General features: G+C 42.6%; 2 protein-coding genes across 7 annotated transcripts in view; one reads left to right on the top strand and one right to left on the bottom strand.

Moving 5' to 3' along the window:
- NCOR1 (nuclear receptor corepressor 1) overlaps positions 1–19,568 on the top strand; it is a 42,089-nt gene extending 22,521 nt beyond the window's left edge. For all 5 annotated transcript variants that reach the window (XM_015646387.3, XM_015646385.3, XM_019008573.2 and 2 more), the window contains 27 exons: positions 458–587; positions 910–1,105; positions 1,672–1,842; positions 2,019–2,179; positions 2,553–2,673; positions 2,777–2,878; positions 3,333–3,430; positions 4,223–4,391; positions 4,826–4,966; positions 6,253–6,336; positions 6,823–7,079; positions 7,184–7,544; positions 8,036–8,260; positions 9,080–9,289; positions 9,949–10,098; positions 10,628–10,801; positions 11,206–11,371; positions 11,599–12,095; positions 12,461–12,589; positions 12,701–12,858; positions 13,021–13,244; positions 13,666–13,803; positions 14,865–15,007; positions 15,548–15,601; positions 15,864–16,085; positions 16,360–16,542; positions 16,723–19,568. In XM_015646387.3, the coding sequence (XP_015501873.1) occupies positions 458–587; positions 910–1,105; positions 1,672–1,842; positions 2,019–2,179; positions 2,553–2,673; positions 2,777–2,878; positions 3,333–3,430; positions 4,223–4,391; positions 4,826–4,966; positions 6,253–6,336; positions 6,823–7,079; positions 7,184–7,544; positions 8,036–8,260; positions 9,080–9,289; positions 9,949–10,098; positions 10,628–10,801; positions 11,206–11,371; positions 11,599–12,095; positions 12,461–12,589; positions 12,701–12,858; positions 13,021–13,244; positions 13,666–13,803; positions 14,865–15,007; positions 15,548–15,601; positions 15,864–16,085; positions 16,360–16,542; positions 16,723–16,910 (4,852 nt within the window). In that variant the 3' untranslated portion in view covers positions 16,911–19,568. The remainder of the gene's footprint in view (positions 1–457; positions 588–909; positions 1,106–1,671; positions 1,843–2,018; positions 2,180–2,552; positions 2,674–2,776; positions 2,879–3,332; positions 3,431–4,222; positions 4,392–4,825; positions 4,967–6,252; positions 6,337–6,822; positions 7,080–7,183; positions 7,545–8,035; positions 8,261–9,079; positions 9,290–9,948; positions 10,099–10,627; positions 10,802–11,205; positions 11,372–11,598; positions 12,096–12,460; positions 12,590–12,700; positions 12,859–13,020; positions 13,245–13,665; positions 13,804–14,864; positions 15,008–15,547; positions 15,602–15,863; positions 16,086–16,359; positions 16,543–16,722) is intronic.
- A 1,096-nt stretch (positions 19,569–20,664) lies between these two features.
- TTC19 (tetratricopeptide repeat domain 19) overlaps positions 20,665–23,785 on the bottom strand; it is a 3,509-nt gene continuing 388 nt past the window's right edge. The window contains exons 2-10 of one of the 2 annotated variants that reach the window (XM_015646389.3): positions 23,644–23,717; positions 23,459–23,569; positions 23,324–23,362; positions 22,751–22,807; positions 22,478–22,539; positions 22,259–22,353; positions 21,910–22,064; positions 21,456–21,651; positions 20,665–20,976 (exon numbers count right to left, since the gene is read on the bottom strand). In XM_015646389.3, coding sequence (XP_015501875.1) covers positions 20,843–20,976; positions 21,456–21,651; positions 21,910–22,064; positions 22,259–22,353; positions 22,478–22,539; positions 22,751–22,807; positions 23,324–23,362; positions 23,459–23,569; positions 23,644–23,717 — 923 coding nt within the window. In that variant the 3' untranslated portion in view covers positions 20,665–20,842. The remainder of the gene's footprint in view (positions 20,977–21,455; positions 21,652–21,909; positions 22,065–22,258; positions 22,354–22,477; positions 22,540–22,750; positions 22,808–23,323; positions 23,363–23,458; positions 23,570–23,643; positions 23,718–23,785) is intronic. The other variant, XM_015646390.3, reaches the window with a different exon arrangement.

Genomic DNA, 23,785 nt, shown 5'->3' with positions numbered 1-23,785 from the left:
TGGGCTTTGGAAGAGTGCAGGTGATGGTGTTTCTGCACTCTCCTGCCTCTTCAAACATCTTTCCACAAATGTCTTAGCCCTCCATGTGAAGTCATTTTGTTGTAGACTACTGTTTCTTTTCTGTAGTCCTTCCTATCTACTGTGTTCTTCCAAAGCAGTCTCTATAAAGAAGGTTGCATTGATATAAGTACTGCATACAGAAATTTTTGATGTGGTTGATTCTGAGCTCATATTTTGGTGTTTTTGTGTATTATGAAAATATAGCAGCATCTGTTGCCTCTTCTACCATATATGCTGTGAGACAAAACACAACATGGTTTTGACTTTTCATTTCTTTGTCCAGTCTGATAAATGTGTTGATTCTTGAAGTCTGAATTTGAGTTGTGGCTGTATATTTTTTAAGATGTGTAATCTTCGTCCTTTTGGTGATATTTTTCCCTTCTGTCTCTTTTTCCAGTATCTTCAGCAGAGAGTCAAAGCCCTCACTGTTGAATCCCACTGGGTCAATTCTGGTATCATCCACGATAAAGCAAGGGCAGATGGACCTGCAGCAGCTTCACCACCGAGCAGCTGTCATCCCACCTATGGTATGGGGGGTTTTCAGTGCTGTTTGAAGGAGTGTTCTCCTTTTTAGGAAGCCCCCTGTTTAGGGGTCCTAGATTTAGGACCGTTAAATCTAGTCACAACATTAAGCAGGCAAAAAGTTGTTAAACAAATAAAGAAAAATATTATTTGCTTTATTATTGTACTTTTCAGGGGGGAAGTAGGTTAAGTACAACCAAGTATAAACCCAGTAGCTTAAAACCAGGTGTGGACCTTCTGAAACACCCAGTGGAGTGTTGAGCTCCACAGCTCCTCCAGGAAGTGCCTGTGAGGGTGTCCCTGACGTTGTCCCCTGACTGTCCCCAGGTTTCCTGCAGCCCCTGCTCTGTCCCTGTGGGCACCCCAGTGAGTGGTTATGCACTCTACCAGCGGCACATCAAGGCCATGCACGAGTCAGCCCTGCTGGAGGAGCAGCGGCAGCGCCAGGAGCAGCTGGACATGGAATATCGGAGCGCTGTGAGCCCCTGTGGCACCTCCAAGAGCCCCAGTGTGGAGTGGGAAGGTTGGTGTTCCCACATCTGTGCTGGGATAACCCTGTGCTTTGTGGCTGTGTGTTACTCTGCTGCCTCACTGGAGAGTGACAGTTTAGTGTGATAAGGAACTGATAATGAGCTGCTCCTTGCTGGAAGGAACCTGCTTGCTCTGCTGCACTTACTGTTGAAGAGCTGCCTTGTGGCCCCTTTATATAAAGGCAGAAAACTGGTTCCATTTGGGTCAAACCCAAAAATTAGTTGTTCCTACAGAGAAAGATGCAGCTTGCAGGTGTGAGGAACAGATGATTCTGTTCTAGGGGAGCCCTTCCAGACACTTAAGGTGTGCAGGTGGGAGTATGTACTCCATGCAGTAAAAGATTCATTTTAACTGTGCTCATACATGGACACTGAGCACTGAAATAGGGCACAAAAGTTTGGTGGAACACATTAATGCTTCTTTTTAATTGCACTGTTTGTACCTAATGGGTGTGTCTGGCATTGGAGTAGTCCGTTAAAACTGTGCTGTGAACTGGACCTTTTGACTCCAGTTTCTAACCCAGGGTTCTTCTCTTTCTGATAATATCTACCCTTCCAGGAAAACCAGTGGCATATATGCCTTATGCTGAGGTCAAGAGAATAGAACAGGAAGCACAAGTGCAAAATCCAGCCACAAGGTCAGCATCACCCTACAGGTTATCTCCAAGAGAAGTCAATAAAGCCTCTCCCCAGCCTGAGATGAATGCAGCTCGCTACAGTGTCCCTCCAGGTAAAGATTTGGAGGATCATATTATTCTCTAAACACTTTGTGAGCTGATAGAAGAAAGATATTTTCCTCTGTGTGTATGTGTGACTAGGTGCTCAGTGTTTTCCTAGCCCAGTGAGGCTGTACTGTGCTATTTCTGCTCACACTGCAGTGTCTAATGTACAATTTTTCCCCTCAAGTCCTCCAGCCAGCCCCTCACCAGGTGATAACCAATATTCCCGAAGGAGTTCGCCTTCCCACAACCAGACCCACCAGACCACCACCACCACTCATTCCATCCTCCAAAACCAGTGTGCCATCAGAAAAACCTTCCTTCATCATGGGAGGCTCAATCTCACAAGTAAGAGAATTCTTATTTGAAAATCTGTCTTTGAAAATCTTCCCCTTTTTCCAATCTTCAACTTCTTGTACTTGGTTATGAAGTCACAGCATTAACCCTTAAGACCTACCTGTACATGTCATTCTAAAAGTGCAGGAATTACAGGAGCTTTAGAAATGGAACATTTACTCACATTTAAGGGCATGGATATCCAGTTTAAGTGACCTGTATCTCCAGACTACCAGTGACACTCCACTGCTCTCTGCTTTGGGACATGGCAGTGGGGCACTGTAGCATTTCCAGATGGGATCATAGTAGTTTTAGCATTCTCCTTTAAAAAGAGATGTGAATCTTCATTCCAGAAACAAGAGTTAACCTCTATTTGTTGTTTCAGGGAACACCTGGCACTTACTTAACATCCCACAGTCAAGCTTCCTATGCCCAAGAAACTGCAAAGCCATCAGTGGGTTCTATATCTCTTGGGCTGCCAAGGCAGCAAGAGTCAGCCAAATCTGGTAAGGAAAGAAAAGCTGACATGTTTTATACAGTCTATTTAATGATCCCTAATTAAAGGAAATTTTAAAACCTCAATCTTTTTCTCTTTCTTCTCCTCAATAGCTTCCCTGCCCTATATCAAACAAGAAGAATTCTCACCCAGAAGCCAGAATTCCCAACCTGAGGGACTCCTGGTCAGGGCACAACATGAAAGTGTGGTGCGAGGTAAAGAAAGTCACACAGATTAAAAAACTCTTGTCAGAGCCTGAGAAAACCAAGAGAATTAACTGCTGAAGTGTTAAAGTATTCTATGATTATATAAGTATCATAGGATTTCATTTGCTCCCTGCTTTCCAAGGCATGTGTATTTGTAGCTGGCTCCTCCAGTCTGCATGGCTCACTTAAAAATATTTGTCACAAGCCATGCCAATGCTCACTCGAGCAAATCCATCAAAAGAAAATAAATTAACTGCCATGAGTTAATGCTGTAAAATACTATAGTCTGTAAAATGCTATGTTAAAAGAGGAAATAGTCTAAGTGCCTCAAATTCCTGCTGTTAAATTGAAATTTCCCCTGTATTTTAATGTAAACTAACAGTTCTCAATAGAATTTTTATTTCAAATGGAGTGGATTTTTTTTTATTCTCTTATTTATCAGGATGTCTTTAATTCAAATCAGGTACCACAACAATACAGGAGGGGAGCATAACAAGAGGAACTCCAACCAATAAAGTTTCAGTTGAGACCATTCCTTCTTTGAGAGGCTCCATAACTCAGGTATTTTACTTTTTACTGCTGGGAAGGCTGTAGCAAAACAGCATCTTCAGACTATTACTGTGAATGTATTTGCATGTCTGAAGAAGTAAATTATTATCACAGGGTGGGAACTGCCTTGAAAAAAGAACTTTCAATCCAATCAGATGTTCAAACACCACTGTTGCTGAAGTCAGCATTACCAAGATTTCATCTATATATATATATGAGCTTTCAAACCTTTTAAGTCATACCAGAGCCTTTGGTAAACCTAACTAAGGGCAACTTTCCTGAAAATTGCATCACACCTGAGTTCAAATATTCAAACCAAGTGTAACTAGTCTTGTGCAGATTCTATTTAAATACAAGAAAGGAAATTCAGGCCTTTTGTCTTATCATTTGTATATGCTGCTGTTTTGGTTGGTTTGGCATCCCTTTGTTACAAACAGCCATTGCCTCAATTCTGCTTTGAGATGAGAAGGGGAGGTTTTGTTGCTTTGGACAGAAATAAAACCTAATGGCACCATGTGATTTATGTTATCTTCCCCCCAAATGGTATTTATAGGTTAAATGTTCCAGGCTATGAAATACACTGCTAATATTGTTTAACAAGGTAGCAGAAATAACCTTACTCATATTTAGGTTAAGTGTCTACAATAGAGGCAGACATTTAAGCCATACTTGATAAATTAGTTGGTTTTATAGACCTAAAAAGTTTTTTGTTGTTGTTTTTTTGTTGTATTTTCCCTTCACTCCTCCCTATTCTGTAATGACTCAGAGCATGTGAATTTACTGATGTTTTGTGTTTGCACACAGGGTACCCCAGCTCTGTCCCAGTCCGGCATTGCCGCCGATGCGCTGCTGAAGGGAACCATCACCCGGCTGGCTACGGAGGACAGCAGCCCAGAGAAGTGCAGAGAGGAGGCCTCAGCCAAGGGCCATGTCATTTATGAAGGCAAAAGTGGGCATATTCTATCTTATGATGGTGAGTATTTGTATATTTTACCTGATCTAGTCAGGTTCTGCTTGGATAATCCATAGCTGAAATCTTTCTGCTTCCAAGCAGATGTGTGTTTAAAATATAGTTCAACTACTCCTTTGCCATTTATTTCCTGTTTGTCATTGAATGTTTGTATTGTGATAGAGTAAATAACCAGGTTTAAAATGACTTGTACTAAAATAAAAATAAATGTATCATGTAACTTTAAACTTCAGTTGAAATATTGATAAATGAGTAACTTAACAAATAACTTCTTGACAAACTGTAAAGGATCTTTTTAAGATTGATATTTAATGTTACAATATTAAACTGAAGTTTTTGTTTAAATATTAATGACCTGTGGTGTCATTAATGTAATATTCATGTTTCCTTTTTTTGTTGTCCCCATTTCCTGACCACACTCTTGTACATTTTGGCAGCTATTAAAAATGTCCGTGAAGGAACAAGGAGTCCAAGAACTGCTCATGAAATTGGTTTAAAGAGAACCTATGATACAATGGAAGGAAATATAAAGCAGGGGATGTCACTGAGGGAGTCTCCAGGGTCTGCACCACTGGAAGGTAAAACAGCTGCTTCCAAGGTGTTTTGTCTTTTATCCATTGATGTAAGAGCATTTAGAGTTATCTTAGGGTGCAGACTAACAGAGAAGTTAGGTTTAAATCACACTGATGACCAAATCAATGCAATAATACTGCAGTTAGAGAGTGCTGGAAACAGGACTGGAGTAGATTCCAGTTTTCTTTTCTGTTTTACCACAACTGCTGCTACTGCAGGTGGCACTTCCTGCTCTCAGCACATCTGACAGATGTCCCTGACTCTCCACAATCCCAGTGGTCCTGTCGAGCTCAAACACTGGGTCACACCAGCACAGCCTCTGCCACACCCTTTAGCTAAATATTGGTATCACACTGCCCTGACCTTTTGCATTCCTGCAAGAAACCTCTTTGAACTGCAGGATGCTGCTTCAGGGCATCCCTAGTGCTGTGGTGTTTTAATAAACTATAATCAAACAAAGCCTGCAGAGGCCAAGGCAGGTCATTATATAACTCTTCTGATTGTTTTGGAAAAATACAAATGCAAGAAAAGGTTTCCTGACTCAACCATGGAGCCTTGCTCTTTAAATGCATTTTGTCCCATCTTTGGGTAGCCCTTTGAGGCAGTTTTGTGGACATGTTCATCAGATGGAACAATGTGAATGTGAGGCTTGTAGGCTGCACACAGAAATTCAGTGTTGCCTCTAAGTTGCTGATGCATTTGAATCTTTGGGCTCTTTTGGCACCTGAGGAGCTGCTTTGGTACTTTTATGCTTTGTCTCATCAGTGACACATTTTCTGTTTTCAAACTGTGAAAAATTATGAGTGTTTTGAGCACTTCATTTAGATTCTTACTGTAGGCACGGTAAATTCATCTCTTCCCTAATGATTCAGTATGAACTTTGATAATTTGGAGGATATTTTGGATTTTTTTTTTTATTTTGTTCCACTTCCCACCGTGAACACCTTTCTTTCTAGGCAAGGAAAGTGGAGTGTGAGAAAAGCAGTGACTGCTTTTGAAGCAAAGGTTAAGCTTAATTATAAAAAACACCTCCTGATTTCTAAATATGTTAAAACTTGCAACTATGCAGTATCACAAATACTTGAACTGAATGATTATTTTTTTAGGACAGGAGGTGTTTATAACATGTTGCTGCAATGCTTGGCATACTGAGGCTTGGCCCTCTGGGTACTGCCAGGGTACAGATACCATCTCTCATGTGTAAGAAGGAGGGGATTTGTTGGTTTGAAGGTTGGATTTTTTTTTTTTAACACTTGTTTAATTCTCTAAATTACCCTCATTTTAATTTTAGGTTTAATCTGCCGAGCACTGCCTCGGGGTAGCCCACACGCTGAACTAAAGGAGAGAACAGTCTTGTCTGGCTCTATAATGCAAGGTGAGGTATTGCAGGTTTAGAAAGGGGAGTGTTAATTAATCCTCAAAAATCTGAATTTCTGAAACTTAAAGCTCTTATTAACTGTGGGAGCTGTGTTAAAGGTGGAGCTTATTTTATGAAATGTTTTCAGAGCATAAATCAGCAGCTTTTTCATGTGCTGTGTTCAAAGCTAGTCTGTAAACATAGATTTTATTTCTTATTGGAAAATAGGCTTTTTAATATCAATACTTGGTAATTAGCATTTTTTTATGAGCACTAACAACTCTGCATTTATTTATTTTATTTAATCTGAAATAACATGGGAGGTTTTCCTTAATATATTGATAAATATTATTTTTGTGTTGATTTTTTCAGACTTTGAGTATCTTACCACAGACTACAGCAAACCAAAGTCTCACTGTTAAATTTAATTAGTTACTCTGCTTATGAAAAAAGAGACTTAGCAGCTATTAATACCAATCATGTGACCCTTTCTTTCTATAAAAGGCACACCAAGAGCAACAGCTGAAAATTTTGAAGAAGGTTTGAAGTACCCCAAACAAATCAAGAGAGAGTCACCTCCCATCAGGACGTTTGAAGGAGCCATCAGCAAGGGCAAACCCTACGATGGGGTCACCACCATCAAGGAGATGGGTCGCTCCATCCATGAAATCCCAAGGCAGGACCTGTTGAGCCAAGAGAGTCGCAAGACTCCTGAAATGGTGCAGAGCACCAGGCCAATCATAGAAGGCTCCATATCTCAGGTAAACACAGAAAGCACTGTTACACTCACTGGAGTGAATCAGGTCAGGCTGGGGGAGTTTTTTCCACAACATGACCTTAACCTGAACTTCTTCCTCCTCTTCAGGGCACACCCATAAAATATGAAAGCAACTCTGGCCAGTCTGCCATCAAACACAATGTAAAATCTTTAATCACTGGACCAAGCAAGCTGCCCCGAGGAATGCCCCAGCTGGAAATGGTGCCAGAAAACGTGAAGGTGGTGGAACGAGGAAAATACGAAGATGTGAAGACCGGGGATGCCGTGCGGTCCCGTCACACGTCAGTAGTCAGCTCTGGTCCCTCTGTTCTCAGGTCAACTCTTCATGAAACTCCCAAATCACAGCTGAGCCCTGGGATTTATGATGATACAAATGCTCGGAGGACACCTGTGAACTATCAGAGTCCAATGTCCAGGAGTTCACCTATGATGAATAGAGTTAGTGAGGGTATGTCATTCTGGTCCACAGTAAGAGAAAAAGTTTTATTATTTTAATTTCTTATGTACTCCATTATTTATTTTATTCTAGTGGCTTGTCTCAATATGGAAGTTGGCTAGAATGAATTTTAAAAGGCTGTAAATTGTTAATTGAAATAAGAAAATGAAAATATGCCGTAATAGAAGAGGGAAGTGGGGAGACAATTGAGTCTCAGTTTACATTTGGTTATGGATCACATTGATAGTGGTCCCTAAAAGGATAATGTTTTAAGGGCAGAAGCTATTCCTCATTTAAATGTGTCTAGATGAGGAGGATGATTTAGTGAAGTGTAAACAATCTTTTGTTTTAAAGTACAGTTCTTTCAGCAGAAGTGTTTTGTGATATAAAATGTTCTCTGTGCTTTGTTGTATTGCAGTCAATGGAAACCAGTGTATTTTTACAGTTAAATTTTCAATAGAGAAATAGAATTTTTATTAATTTGGGTTTTTCATTGCTTTTAGCTGGAGTATCTTCTGGGAAGCCAGCAAATCATGAAAGGAAGAACACACTCACTCCAACACAGAGGGAGAGTGTGCCAGCAAAATCTCCAGTCCCGGGGGTTGATCCTGTAGTGGCTCACAGTCCTTTTGACCCTCACCACAGAGGAGCAACTCCTGAAGTCTACAGGGGTCACCTCCCTCCACATTTAGATCCTGCTATGCCATTTCACAGGGCTCTGGATCCTGGTAAATAAATTTCTGTTGGCTTTTTTTAGTTTTAGAAGTTTAGTTTGTGAGCCTTGATGCACAGAAAGGATACCTTTATAAGGCAGTTATCAATGCCCAGTCAGCATTTATAAGGTTAGAAGCATTTGTTGTGATTTGATTTCAGTTTAGTGGTGTTTTAATATCTAATCAAGAAACTTAGTAAAATAGTATAGTATAATGCTGTAACTTCTCTTCAGGACTTGCTTCTGTTTTGTTAAAAAGTTCACAGTATTTTTGTGTAATGTATTATTATATATTATAATATTATATATTATTAATACATCTTTTAGTAAGTGGAATATATTAAAAGCTTTCAGGAAAGCTATGCAAAGAAAGATGTGGAAGAGGCTAGAGAATTAGAGTGTAATTCTATATAATTGTATAGAGACTTACATATTTTATATAAGTCCTTTGTTCAGGACTGTGATTATTCTCACTGAGGGATTATCAGGTTATCCTGGTTATATTAAATACAGTAACCTTTTAACCTATCCCTCAGTTTATTTCTGTGAGATATTTTCTACCTTCTTTAGGTATTTCAGCCTTTTACATTTTCAGAATTCAGAATTTGTAATTTCATTAATCTCTCCAATCTGGATTGTTTAGCACTTTCAGTGTGCAGGCAGTGCAGAAATTCAATAAAACATCAGCATTAAAATGCTATTTTCACTCATTTGGCACCAGCTAGAGAGACTTGATACCACCTCTCACCGAAGCTTTACAAACACCTGAAAGTTTTATTTAGTCCAGAATCATTCTGCTTCCTAAAGGCCCCCTTTTCCCTCCTTTCACCCTCAGCTGCTGCTGCTTACCTGTTCCAAAGGCAGCTGTCCCCCACGCCGGGGTACCCCAGCCAGTACCAGCTGTATGCCATGGAGAACACGCGCCAGACCATCCTCAACGACTACATCACCTCCCAGCAGATGCAAGTCAACCTCCGGCCGGATGTCACCAGGGGATTATCCCCCAGGGAGCAAACATTAGCACTCCCTTATGCAGGAGCACGAGGTGAGCCTGGCTCTCTTTCTATAATCCTCTTAAAAGTGTGTTTTGGCTGTGCCAGCTGTGCTTTGGATGCACTCATACAAGGCCATGTATATAAATGTGTTCATCCTGTAGTGATCGTGGATGTCTGACTACTCTTTTGAAAACTGCCTTTTGTGGAAAGGAAAACCAACTCTATAATTAATATTTTTAAGGAGGATTCTCTGGGAGTTACTAGTGTTCAAGAGCCAGATTGTTTTCTGCTTGTTTAAATTGGTGATCAGAACCATATTTAGCTCACCATCAAACTTCAGAAAAGAGATTCATATGAAAATGATAACTTACTAAAGAAGAATATAAAAGCAACAGCCAGAAGTGTAATGTTTGTGATAACAATGCTGATTGTTTTATTTTTTTGGTAATACCCAAAATTGCTAAAAGATGGGATTATTGAGTAGAGGTGAAATGCATTTTTCCAAGGGGCAATTAAAGGGAGCGCTACAAATGCAAATTCTGGCTTGGTAAGTTCCTAAATTGCTGATTGCCAGATCTGAGAGAGTGTAACATCTGGAAAACAGCTCTACACTTGCCTTATTCTTGTATTTTCTCCACCAAACATTCAGTTCTAACTGTGTAGATCATGTCCTGGAGTGGCCATTGACACATGTGTCATCTCCTGGCAGGGATTATTGACCTGAACAATATGGCCCCCACTATCTTAGTGCCTCATCCTGGAGGAACGAGCACCCCACCCATGGAGAGAATCACATATATCCCTGGCACCCAGCTTACTTTCCCTCCCAGACCCTACAACCCTGCTTCTCTGTCACCAGGTAAGAGCACTCATGGCTTGGTGACAGCTCTAATTGTCTAACATGCTGAGGTAATTGACCATCTTTATCCAGCTTTCATTAATGCCATGTTTTGATGTTTTCTCAGGAGATGCTTTTTGCATGCACCTCTCACTTGGATAGCAAAGGGGTTTTGATGATATCCTGTGTAGTTACAGTAGAAGCGCTGTCAAATTCTGAATTTGCCTCATTCTGTCAGGTCTTTATTTGTAATAAATTGATTATAATTCACTAACCCCATTTTACATGTGTTGAAGGGTGGAATTTGGGTCTATAAGCTGTGTAGTTTCTAACTGTATAGCAACCATTTTAGTAAAAGGCTTTTGAGCCTTCCACTGTCACTGTATGCTAAGCTTTTTTTCTTCCTAGATAAGTGGATAGTTTTGAGTGGAATTAAAATATATTTGGGAAACTGTGCTGTAAGTGTACAGCAAAATATATAGGCAAGTGTTTACAATGCTTCTCTTAAATATATTTATTTCTCCTTCATTTTACCTTGTGGACCTTCCAGGACACCCCACACACCTGGCAGCTTCTGCAGCTGCAAATGTTGAACGGGAACGGGAGAGGGAGAGGGAGAAGGAACGGGAAAGGGAGAGGGAACGTGAGCGAGAGCGGGAAAGAGAACGAGAACGAGAGAGGGAGAGAATCACCTCAGTCCCTGCTGAACTTTATCTCCGGCCAGGTGAGGGCACATGGATACACTTGGATCACTTGTCTTGTACACTGTAACTGCTCATTTTATGTAGTCACCATTAGCAAATACCATTTACAGTTTGCTTTTACTCTGCACCTGAGGCAGGCTCCTGTTGCCGAGCAGTTCTGGTCATAACTGCAGCTTCTGCAACTTCTTGAAGTTTGTCTCAGAGCAATGTAGCACCTAAAGAGGAGTGAATCCCAGTTGTCAGTGGCACAGCTTGCATGTCATTTAGAGTATTGTCAACAGATTTTTATACATACCATCACATCCAGAGTGTTGGAGACAACTGGGGAAGGGATGTGGAGGAGACAGCATTGATTTACAGTGCTACACTGTTGTAAGAGTAATCATTTGTTTGTGTTTGTTCCCCTCCTCTCTGTGTCCTGCAGGTGCAGAGCAGCCTGGCAGACCTGGCAGTCATGGATATGTCCGGTCCCCATCCCCCTCTGTCAGAAGCCAGGAAAACGTTCTGCAGCAAAGGCCAAGTATTTTCCAAGGAACCAATGGGACAAGTGTAATCACACCTTTGGATCCTGCTGCTCAGCTACGTATCATGTATGTTTTAGAAGCTAATGTGGTACAGATGTCTGTTTGAGCTTATTAAAAGGTGCATTTAGGGTTAAAGGATATTTCACTACATGATTGCTCTTGGATTTATCAGATCATTTTCATCAGTGCAGATTGGGTAGAAATCAGTGCCAGAAAAGCTTTGCTGTATTGTGTTCATGGCTCTAGTTCTTTTCTGTGTGATGTGATTGAGGCTATTCAATGTTTGCCCACAGGCAGCTCACCCCTGGAGCTCCCTCTATCACTCAAGGCTTGCCAGCTTCCCGTTACAACACTGCTGCTGATGCCCTGGCAGCACTTGTGGATGCTGCAGCCTCTGCTCCTCAGATGGAAGTTGCCAAAGCAAAGGAGAACAAGCACGAAGGAACCAGGATAGAAGAGAACATGGGACGCCGGTCAGCTGTGGTGACTGACCAGCAGCAGATGGAGCAGAAGACCCTGGAGGTAGAAAAGAGGCCTGTGCAGTGCCCCTACACATCTGCAAATTACTCTGGTGGCAAGTCCCAGGGACAGATTTCATCAGTAGTCTATTCAGAGGCTGGTAAAGAGAAAGGACCTCCTCCTAAATCCAGGTACGAGGAAGAGCTGAGAACTCGAGGAAAGACCACAATTACTGCTGCTAACTTCATAGATGTGATCATCACTCGCCAGATTGCTTCAGACAAGGATGCTCGAGATAGGGGCTCTCAAAGTTCAGATTCTTCCAGTAGTTGTACGTATCTTAGTAATACTCTACTTCTTTGCTGTCTGTCTTAGACTTTTAGGGAAATTATGTGAAATCATTTGGATGTTTAATGATAAAATATTCAGCTCTGCAAAGCAGAAATACTTGATAGACAAATACAGTTTTTGCATAGAGTGACTCTTGCAAAATCAGAGTTGTTTGCTTTATTCAAATTCCATGCTACAGCATGAATGCTGTATGTATGTATGCAGGATCATAAAAGAAACCTTATCAGAAGTCAGGAAACTGAAAATTACTTGGTTTATGTTGGAACACTGTTTCATGGAAGTATAGGCAACAAAATTTTTCTGTTATATTTACATCTTATTCCATAACCTTTGCTTGATATTCAGTGTCCTCACACCGGTATGAGGCTCCTGGAGATGCCATTGAGGTGATCAGCCCTGCAAATTCACCTGTACCTGCTCAAGAAAAGCTACAACCCTATCAACAAGAGACACCCAAACCAAGCCAGGTGGAGAGTAAGTTCATCTGTTTGTGGAAATATTCTCACAGTCACCTTTTTTAGATTTGAAAGCACAGAAGTTTCAAACTTTGAAGCTTAACAGAGTGACCTTTTCTTTTTCAACCAGGTGACCCCAACAGACCATACGAGGGCCCCATTCACCGCTACAGGACACAACAGGAGCCCCCCTCACCCCAGCAGCCTCCACCTCCCTCTTCCCAGGCAGAGGGGATGGCACACGTGCCCAGGACCCATCGGCTCATCACCCTTGCTGATCACATCTGTGTAGGTTTTGTAACTATGGCTTCTGTTTGAGAGTTTTACAAAATACTATATCTGAATTTATAACCTCATTTGTTGCCGTCAGGCTCGTCTAGTTCCTGAATACCTACACTGTGGCCAATGTCTAATCGAGATCTCTTTTCTGTTTCTTTTGATGACATCCAGCAAATTATCACACAAGACTTTGCTAGAAACCAAGCAGCTTCTCAGGCCTCTTTGCAGCCTCCCACCACTACATTCCAGAATTCCACCCCTGCTCCAACGCCTGTTTCTGGCCGGGCAAAGACCTCGAACCGCTACAGCCCCGAGGCGCAGTCACAGCCCATGCACCACCAGCGGCCAGGGGCCAGGGTGTCCCCTGAGAACCTCTCTGACAAGGCCAGGGGAAGGTAATGCGTAGATTCAGTCTAACTGCAAGTTTAATTGATGCCCAGATATGATATTGATATAAGGTAGTGCAGTAATCTTGGTGTAGATTGGAAGTAAAGGGGCTTTTTTGCCTTATTTTTAGGCAAAGTCTGTCTCTACTGTTTTGCCAATTGCTTGGCTCCATAACATAACTTATAAGTGGTTTTCCTTTGCTACTTCTCTTAATTTCCAGTCTTTAGAGGGCTGAAAACATTCAATAACTTAAAACTTACCAGAGTTGTTATGGACAATGCATAGTCATCTTTTTAAGATCACCAAGCTTATTAAAGCATGTAACATAACTATACATAAGCAGTTATGTAGGAACTGGAAAATTACACGAGTTAAATACTGCTGTACATGCGCTGAGAGTAATTATCTGTCTCTGAATTGTGGATGTAGGCCTGGAAAATCTCCAGAGAGGAGTCATGTCCCCTCAGAGCCCTATGAGCCAATCTCGCCACCTCAGGTCCCGGTTGTTCATGAGAAACAGGAAAACGTTCTTTTGCTTTCCCAAAGAGCTGAGCCTACTGAACAGAGGTAGGTGTAAAAATGACTTTTAAAAACATAAATCTGAATCTTTGTGCTGCAAAGTGTCTTTATTAAAGAGCACTTCAAGTGACCTTCCTCTGGTGCCACAGGCAAGTTGTTAATCACTGTCAATCCTTCTGCACTAACATCCCAAACTTGCTATTTGAGAGATGCTTTGGGGAGGCTGAGGGAAAGGTCACATGTTGGTGCTCTGTTTTAAGTTTCTTGGTGCAAGCTGAGTGTTCTGTGTCACATCTGAGAGAATGTTAGAGTGAAACTCCTTGTGGTTGCCAGTTCTGTAAAACTGAAGTGAGTTTTGAGAAAGGTCAGTTTTTATTAAATCATTCAGTCTTCTCCTGTCTGGTTGGATTCCTGGATACTGTTCTTGTGGAAAGGGGAGGAACCCAGGCTTCCAGCACTTATGATGCTGGAGCAGCTCATCACTGGAAATTCCACTGGGCTAAGGAGCTTCCAGGAGTAGTGAAGGTGGGGTGTCCATGGGTCAGGCAGCCCTGTCCCAGTCTGTCAGATCTGCACCATAAAACTTCACAGGACCTTCTTGGGGTCCCTGGCAGTGCTGGTGTCTGCAAACATGTAGGAGATGCACACTGCAGTGGGTGCTCCTGTATTTGCCCTGCTGAAGGAAGAGCACCTAAAGTACTTATTGAAGGCTCATGCTGGTGAAACCAATTCTAATTTTCTTCAGGTTTTCTACTCTGCAGTTACTGCAGGGCTGTTACAGTCCAGGATAGATGTTAGATGGATACAAAGGAATTTTCATGAACATGGCAGGGGAGATCACACTTTTTAGAAATGTAAGGATCTTGGGCTAGGAAACCTAGATTATTTTTTACTTCATTTTTAGATTATTTCTTAATTTACGTTTGAGTCGTTTGCTTTTTTTAAATTCAAGCTCATTTGTCAGATTGCTGCTGCTTAAGCAAACTCAGTTATTATTGAGCTCCCTAGTGTTCATATGACTGTTAGTGGTTTCTGCATGACTGCTTTTGGGAAGATTTAAATGTGCATCTTACAAGTTCTGTCTCTTTGACACGTGTTGGTCTTGGCAGGACTGACTCTCGCTCTCCAGGCAGTATCAGTTACCTGCCTTCGTTTTTCACCAAACTTGAGAACACTTCACCAATGGTAAAATCCAAGAAACAGGAGATATTTCGAAAGCTGAACTCATCTGGTGGAGGTGACTCTGACATGGGTATGCAGGACTTGCCTTTTCACTCACTTTTCCAGCTTAAGCTTTATGTGACTTCCACCTGCAGATGTCCTGACCTAAATATGATCAAATAATACAAATTAAAATAAATCTATGAATATAAAATACATATAATAATTTATGACCATAGAACTAGAAGGTTAGATTTTTTTTTATGCTATAGTATGTAGGACTGTCACATCATTTTAACACTTAATTTAAGAGATGAAAACTACATAATTAATGAGAGAGTTGTTAAAAAAATGACACTATTCTAATGAACTGTGTCTGTAATTTGCTGTATATCAATACTACACATTTTCCTATTTGGAAAGATGTCTTGAAACTAAATGGCTTGTGTTTTCTTGGCCCTTATGTCTTTTATACAGCATTTTAATATAGTTCCAGTAATGAACACTGACATGGTGGAATATTATACTAGAACTATGTTTTTGCTTTTTTCTTGCACAGTAGGGCTACAGCTGATCACTTAGTGATCATCAATACTGAAAAATTCAGTGAAATGTTGTGTTTTAATTGCAGCAACTGCTCAGCCAGGGACTGAAATATTCAATTTGCCAGCAGTCACTACCTCAGGTAAGTTCTTCAGTAAAAGAAACAACACATGTTCTAGAAAAATGTAATCTCTTTAATATCTTAAATTTATACTCTTTGGCAAGTCCAGTAAAAGAGGAAAATGGTGCAAATTTAAAAGCCAATATCCTTCATTAAAACTTATTTCCTGCACCATAAGGAAAAGCAAAATGACCAAATCTTTGTTCACTCCCCTTTTTAATTTCTCCAAGATAATTTTTTGCCTCCCTTCCCACCTTTCCCTGTGTTTTCTCTTCACTCCCAGGTGCAGTCAGTTCTAGGAGTCACTCCTTTGCAGATCCTGCCAGTAATCTGGGTCTGGAAGACATTATTAGGAAAGCACTGATGGGAAACTTTGATGACAAGAGTGAGGAGCACGGGGTGGTCATGTCCCAACCTCTTGCGGTGGCTCCGGGCAGCTCCGGTGCCGCGGTACCGGCGAGTAACGAGACACGTAGGGAAGAAGCCAATCCATCTCCAAATTCAGGTATTGCAACTCCCAAATATCCCAGGGCCTTAAAGAAAATAAACAAATCAAGAGTTTGTATAATCTGGTATCACTGAAAATCACTGTCTTTCCTCTGTAATTGAGGTGGTGTTTACATTTATTGTCCTGGCTTTTCCAACAACACTGCTGGAACAGGAAGAGGAGAACAGGGTGTATTGGATACCTGAGGCTTCTCAGTGCTACCTGATAATTTCTAGAAACAAACACACAGAGGCTAAAATGTGGGTGGTGAAATCTTCCCTTCTGTTGCCAGGTGGGGCGGTCAGCAAGCAGAAGCTCATTGGCAAGTCAAACAGTAGGAAGTCAAAGTCTCCGATTCCTGGGCAGGGATATTTGGGAACTGAAAGACCTTCTTCTGTCTCATCTGTACATTCAGAAGGGGACTACCACAGACAGACTCCAGTGTGGGCCTGGGAAGACAGGCCTTCATCAACAGGTGAGGAATGGGCTTCTTTCAAAGGTGTTTGCAGAGCTCAGATATTGTACTCTAAAGCCAGATATTGGCCAGAAGCTTCCAGCACGTGGGGGTTTTCTGCAAATGATTTTCTGCTAATTGTTACAACCCAAGCCACCACAGGTATCTCAGAACAGCTTGTGTTTTTGCCTTTTGATGCAGGTTCCACCCAGTTTCCATATAACCCTCTGACCATGAGGATGCTGAGCAGCACTCCCCCGACCTCCATCACCTGTGCCCCCCCATCCATGAGCCAAGCAACCACTCACCCACAGAACAGGATCTGGGAGCGAGAGCCTGCACCACTGCTTTCAGCACAATATGAGACTCTGTCTGACAGTGATGACTGAACTATGCAGATTTATTTTTTTTTTTTTAATTTGCGGGTCAAAAAAAGAAATCTATTTTTGACTTGTGCCCACAGAGACTTTCCAAGAGAGCAAGGGCCACACAATGAAGAATTGCTGGAGAGTCTGTGAAATGCCTTCTGCACAGGCTGTGTGTTGGAGGATTGTGGTCAAGAAGGTTGACTTACTAAAGATAAATATGTAAAGAGTTTTTAAAAATGTGGACTATTCCTGCTCTACATCTATTTGTAAAGAATACCATAATGTCTTTTAAATCATTCTTCTGTAAATAGAGAGTACTTTTTGCAGTGTTTTTTCCCTTGCTATAGTATCTGGTGTACTTATGTTCAAATCATTGCCTAAACTTTGGGGGTCATTTTGTAATTTTTTTTTAAGCATTTTCTCCAGTGTAGAATACTCTTCATAACCCTAGCCTCCTTCTCAGCCTAGCCTAACCAGAACCCCAGCCTCCCAACCATCATTGCCCATTTAATGCCATGCCACTTCCTGCAGGCATTGTGCTTTTATATATATTTTTTTTCCCTAGACACACTCTCTCAGTGGTGTTCAAGCTCTTGTGAAAATGTTGATTTTTAAGACTGACCCCTTAGTGAATTCTGTACATTATCATAACTCCAGTTTGCTGGAATAAGATGATATATTTCTTTGGAATTTGAAATTCTGCCACATTGTAAATTTTTGGTGCAGTTGTTTTGGTTTTTTTTAGCAACACTGCAGAAATATTATTGCATGGGTATGTTATGGTTCATTTTTAAAAGGTTAAAGAAACAAAAAAAGAACAGCTTCTGGAGGCATACCTCACTGTTATGCACACTGGGAATTTTAACTGTGCCCTAAAAGCCTATTCTTAGTGTTCTCTGTTTCTGCATTGTATGCAGTCAAAACAGGCTACTAAATTTTACTGTCATATTTAACCACAGCAAATGGCTTTTCTGAACAGAGGCTCCGGGTGGGTTGATAAATCCTTTAAGAAGAAAAACCTCCACATCCCAAGTTTAAATAAAAGAAAGTGCTTTTATAGAATAATTGAGCAACACACGAGTCAACTACTTGGCTTCTGTTACAACCAGTTTGAAATAGTACTGTGATTTTTTTCCTTCCTCCAATCTGATTTTAAAATCTTTATGTAATAATTATTTTGAAGTCTGCATCCCAGTCCCTGTCCCTCTAAGCAAGCTTTTGGTGGAAGTCCTTACAAATGCTTGGCTTAACTCCTGAAGTGTGCAATACTTGTTAGGGTGACTTTTATTTTTTAATTGTATATGGTACTAGGAGAGTCTCCTTAATCATTCATCTATCAATGCTTGCTATGATATGCTTGTAGCTTATGTTCACAATCCATCTGGCAGTGATGTCACAGGGTATCCTGCCATCCATCTCCAAAAGCATCTTCATTTTATGCTGCACTGACCTCAGGAAGTGAATTCAAATCTTCTGGGGTAGAAGGACTGATTCACAGATAGCACTGAGCTAGGGGTGGTGTGGTCTGTCAGATTCCAAACTGGTTTTGCATCTCATTGATCAACAGGGTCTTTGCCTTGGAGTTATTTTCCAGTGAAAAATATTTTGGATTTTGCCACTGTATTTGTGATGCATTGTATGGAAGGTGTAATGCAGTGTGTAACCTTGAGTCATGTGAGCTCTGCATCCCATGGACTGTGCTGGTCCATTTACAAACAGGAAGAAGCACAGAACTATTTATCAATAGCAAATTTATTTTCAGTACTTTAAGGAAAGCCTTTTTGCCCCAAGTGTGGGAAACAAAATTCCAAAGGAACTCATTTGGAAACTTGACACTTGAAAATACAGAACTATTTTGCTACTTTTTTTAAACACTGCATCAGAGTAGATCCGTTGGCAGTCTTAAATGTCCTTGCAGTCTTTCTCTGAGAAAGATTTCTCTCATCCTCCCTTCCTTTACCCTTCTGGCTTGAAGCAGTGAAATTTTCATCCTGTTTGTAGACCTGTGCTCTTATTTTAACTTTCTTTTTTGGTTCCCACAGCAACATATACTGGAAAATTAGTTGATCTGCCCTTTTTGTTGATTTAGAGTGGAGAGTTAAGTTCCATTCTTAAACTCACTTGTTCTTACTTTCTTAGTGTAACAAATACAATGTGAAAGAGGCATGTACAGACAAATGTCTTTGCTACCTGTACAGTAAGTATAGCATGTTCATTGCAAAGCTTCATGTTACTGCTGCAGCAGCAGCAGGATATCCAAAGTAGGATAGTCACAATCTCCTAAGATACAGCTTGAGTGGCATTTGCACATAAAATGTTGCTGCTTTTTTTTTTTGTTGTTTGTTATCTGAGTTTTAACTTCTCCAGTGTAAAAACCTCTCCAGAGCCTAAGTTAGGGTTTACCACAATTCCAGTAATCTTCAAGTATGGAATTACATCTGCCCTGTTTCAAACAGGAAGGTGTTTGTAAGTCATGTTTACAAAGTGTAGTTTACTACAAATTTTTTACCTGATTTCTGATCAGCGCTTTCACAATGCTTTCATCTTGATATGGTTCGTGATTCTGATATGAAATCATTTAAGACTTGAAAAACCCATGCATCATAATTTCCACACGATGTCTTCACTAGACAGTGACTTCTGGATTCAGACCAATCAATAAAGGGGATCAGTTCTCCACTTGCTTTTCCTGTGTCTCCCTTTTGTTTTGCAGCATCAGGCAAGACCCTGGTGCCAGGGTGCTGCAGGTAACACTGCTGCCCTCCAAGCTCTGCTACTTCAAACCCCAAACCCAGCACTTCAGGGAAGGTTGGCTTTAATGTGCCAGAGCCTTTCTGTCAGTACAGCCCTATTTTTATTTCCTAGCTTGCTGAGAACAAAGCTCTGAATGTGACTGAAGTTTTCCAGCTTCAATGAACTTCTGCTCTAGCAAACCTGTGTGCCTCCTCCTCTTAGCTCAAAGTTCAGAGATGGATCTGCTACTGTAAGTAAATTAATAATGATGTAATTACATTGAGGATTGTACCAACCAGCTGCAGTTCTGACAACTGAGAGGTTAAAATTGTGCCTGGATAGTGAATTAGTTTTACTATCTTAACTAAATATGGATTTGGTAATTTCTGGTTTAATTCTCCTCTTTCTTTAACATTAGGCTTCCTAGCAGGGCAGAACTGGGAAATTCTGTTGATTTTTTGTTGATTCACACAAAGGCAGTTAGCTGACAAAGCTGGGTTTGTACACAGCATCTTTTCCAACAGGAGGCTTCAGCATTCTACCACTGATCTGTCCAAGAGAGGAGGACAACTCTGGCACTCTGTGTGCTCTCCACTGGAGCCAAGTGTTCTATTTCCAACAGCAGCTCTGTGTGGTAACAGCCTCTATCTTTGGATGCTAAAGGAAGAAATAAACCTGATCTTCAGGCAACCTGTTGGACCAGGACAGGCAGCTACAGCTCTGCTGCAGGACAGGTACAGCCTGGGTAATGCTCTGCTGAAGTTCAAACACCCTGAGCTGCAGCACTGACAGAAGCACAGCCCCTGTTGTGCTGTGCAGTGTGTAAAGAGTGAGACAATTCCTGCCTATTCAAGACTTGCTCCTAGCACAGCCATGTTTTGAACCTGAACATGTTTGTGGGCAGGTAAGAGTAGCAAACTGCTACTCCTTGACTCTAACACAGGTATTAATACCAGGCCAGACTTGCACATAGGCAGCCAAAATTAAATCACTTAGCACAGTAGGGCAGTCAAACCACAGACTACACCACAAATTCACACACTTAAGATTTCACACCTTTATTTTGGGCTGTTAGGCAGTGGCAGCCCTTCCTCTTAAGCATTCCTGAAACTCCTCATTGCTGTTTCTCTGGAGAATTGCACCGAGCTGCTCCCAGGCTGCCTGTGCTGACCAGCTCTTGTTGCCTTCAGCCTCCTCAAGGCTGGACTCTGTGGCCAAAGTCATTTGGAGCCCTTTCTCCTCTTGGCCAGCTCAGCTAGTTCCTCCTGGATATGCTGGACAGCAGCAGCATCTCCTTTCTGCTGTGCCTGCTTGAGAGCTTCTTTGTACACTTGTTTTGCTTGCAGGAAATCTTCTGTAGCAAGAGGGAAAAGAGGCTTGGCTACCCAGTTCCATCACCCATTTTCAGAGCCCCCTCCAGATGCTGATCACATGCAAAGGACAAGGACTACTTGGAACACACCAAGATCTAAGGAGGCTCAGAAAACATCCTGCCAGCTTGTCAACTCTGAGAGCTGGAGAGCAGCAGTGATGATGGGACCTGGTGCTGCTTCAGCACTAAAATCTCATAGAAACTAATCTCATGCATGTCTTCTGTCCTTTTGGAAAAGTTACTGGACACAAAGGACATGGGAAACAAAATCCCCTGGCAACCTTTTGGGTCAGGCTAAATTCAGTTTGTGAAAGCAATTCAAAGTCTTATCTACTACCTAAACTAAAACTAATAACCCCAAACCAGCACTGCAGTTCAGCTCTACAACATAAACCCAGATCTCTGCAGTCAGCACAAGCTCAAGTCAGCACAAGTGACAGGCTGGGCATTTATTCACTGACCTTTGTGCATCAGGATTGCTGCCAGATTATTGAGCACCACGTGCTCCTCAGGGTGCTGAGTGTCCCTTGCTAGCTCTGCTGCCCTCCTGCTGTAGGTGAGCGCCTCCTCGTAGTGTCCCTGAGCGTCCAGCACCGTGGCCAGGTCATTCATCAGCACCACACTCTGCACCAGGAGGGAAAAGGGAAGCTTCTGGAGCTGTCTGGGGCAGCAGAAGCACCACATTCATTCCCTGTCACACCAGTTAAAGCAGTATTTCCCGTTTTTTTCCCAGAAAAGCATTGAGTAAGGAAGTGTCCTGTATTTCTGTATTTGCATGCCTGCCCTTCCTGGCAGGAAAACAGCCTCAGGTAGTGCTGGCCATGTCTAATGGCAGCAGAGCTGCTCCAAGGCTGCCTCATTCCCTGCAGATCAGCCTGTCCTTCCCTAGAGCCCAGCTACTGCTGAACCAATCACCTGTGGATGAGTCTCTCCCTGAACATCACTTGATATCTGCAGAGCCTTCTCATACACTTTCTGTGCTGCTGGGAGCTCATTGATATTCAGGAGGTAGCGGGCGTAGGAGTCCAGGCTCATCCCAAGCAGGAGCCGGGTGTTGGCCTTTTCTTCAGCTGCAAAGAGAGGGGAGTGAAGTGATGACTGCCACAGGACTCAGCATGAACCTCCACCCTACCACAGCAGGAAACTCAGGCAGTGTGAAGACGATGGGTTGACATGAAGATGGTGCTTAGGTAATACAGAAACAGCATCAAGGACAGGGACATGAAGAACAGATGAGAAGCCTTTGGCAGACAAGGCTGCCCACCTGATAAGACATCCTCAGGCAAGTCCTTCTGCTTGGCAATCTTCTCCTCTAAGGACAGGATGCAGAACTGGTAGCCAGCTACAGCTAATTTATGCCTGCAAAGTGCAAAGCAAAGCTCCTTCCATCCCTGACGGATCCCTCATTCAAGAGCCTCTGCTTGGCCACCCCACCACCACTGCCAAGCTGAGATGGAAGCAGGTGACACCTCTGGGAACTCACTGTTTCTGAGCAGCGTAGATACTGGCCAGCTTGAGGGACATCTCAAGGATGGCGTTGTCATCCTGCCAGGACACACAACACAACCATTACTCTTCTTGTACCTCCCCAACAGAAACATTACTTTGTCAGAGAGTTTAGACCTCGAAAATCTCCATCTTGTTGTCTCCAGTGCTGCCATCCATTACAGTATAGCAAATTTCCAGCAAGAGGCATGACAACACAAGAAATAAGGTCAAGAGAAGGGCACCACTGGGAGCCTGTCTCAGAACATACCTCCTTTGCATCCCCTGCAAGCATATAGCTCATAGTTGCTTTGTAGAGCTTTTCTGCCTGAAACAAGAATTTTGAAGAGGACACTGAGGAATGATGGCATTCAAAACAAAACAGAGGCAAACTACATAGAGGGACCTAGCTCAGATTTGTTGCATTTACATTACACCAACACCAGTTAGAAGTGAAAGGCTGACCAGAGCCCAGCAGAACTGAACCAGTGGATCCTTTCAGCTTCTCCTTAAGCACTGCTGCAGCAGCCAGGCCTTTACCCTGTCTGTGAGCTCAGGGGTTTCCCAGATTCTCCTTGGAGCAGCCATCTCTGCACTCAACTGCAGCATTTCACAGTGAGAAGTATTCCTTCCCTTACACACTATTGGAGCTCAAAATGAGCATCTTTCTCAACCTGGTGTACTCATGGGACTGCAGCTCTGAGTTGGATCATTCTGCTTTGCACTGGGACATCTCTGCCCCACAGCTCTGAGCCTGCAGCTTGTGCCAGCACCCCACACCTTCAAGACCGTGTACAAGATGTCAATCCCTAAAAATACAGAGAGAAAAAACAGAGTTACTCACATTGTCCAGCTGTCCCTGCATGTAGGCCACGTTCCCCATCTGGAAAAGACACACAGTGCTCAAGCTCCACCCAGGCAATGCGGACGAGCCTCAGCCGCTTTTCCTTCTCCCATCAGCTGTCTCCCGGCTGCTCACCATGCTGTAGGTGTAGATGATGGCCTGTCTGTTCTCCTGCTGGTGCGCCCGGCGCAGGGCCTGGTGCAGGAGCTGCTCGGCCTCGGCCAGCTCCCCCTTCATGGCGCTGAGCTGCGGGGGCAGCGGGCCCGGTCACGGCCGGGCCCCGCGTCCGCCCGCGTCCGCCCGCACCGCCCGCACCTCACCTTGGCTCTCTTCAGCAGCAGGACGATGGCGTTCTCGCCGTCCTCCTCGGCGTCCCGCGGGAAAAAGGACAGCCCTGCGGGGACAGCGTGGTGGGTGCCCGGTGCCGGCTGCGCCCTGCCCGGTGCCGGCTGCGCCCTGCCC

This window comes from Parus major, chromosome 19, assembly GCF_001522545.3.
Source record: "Parus major isolate Abel chromosome 19, Parus_major1.1, whole genome shotgun sequence".
In the NCBI taxonomy this organism is placed as follows: Eukaryota; Metazoa; Chordata; class Aves; order Passeriformes; family Paridae; genus Parus; species Parus major.
The sequence above is the reverse complement of the archived record's forward strand: the minus strand, read 5'-3'. Positions and strand labels throughout refer to the sequence as shown.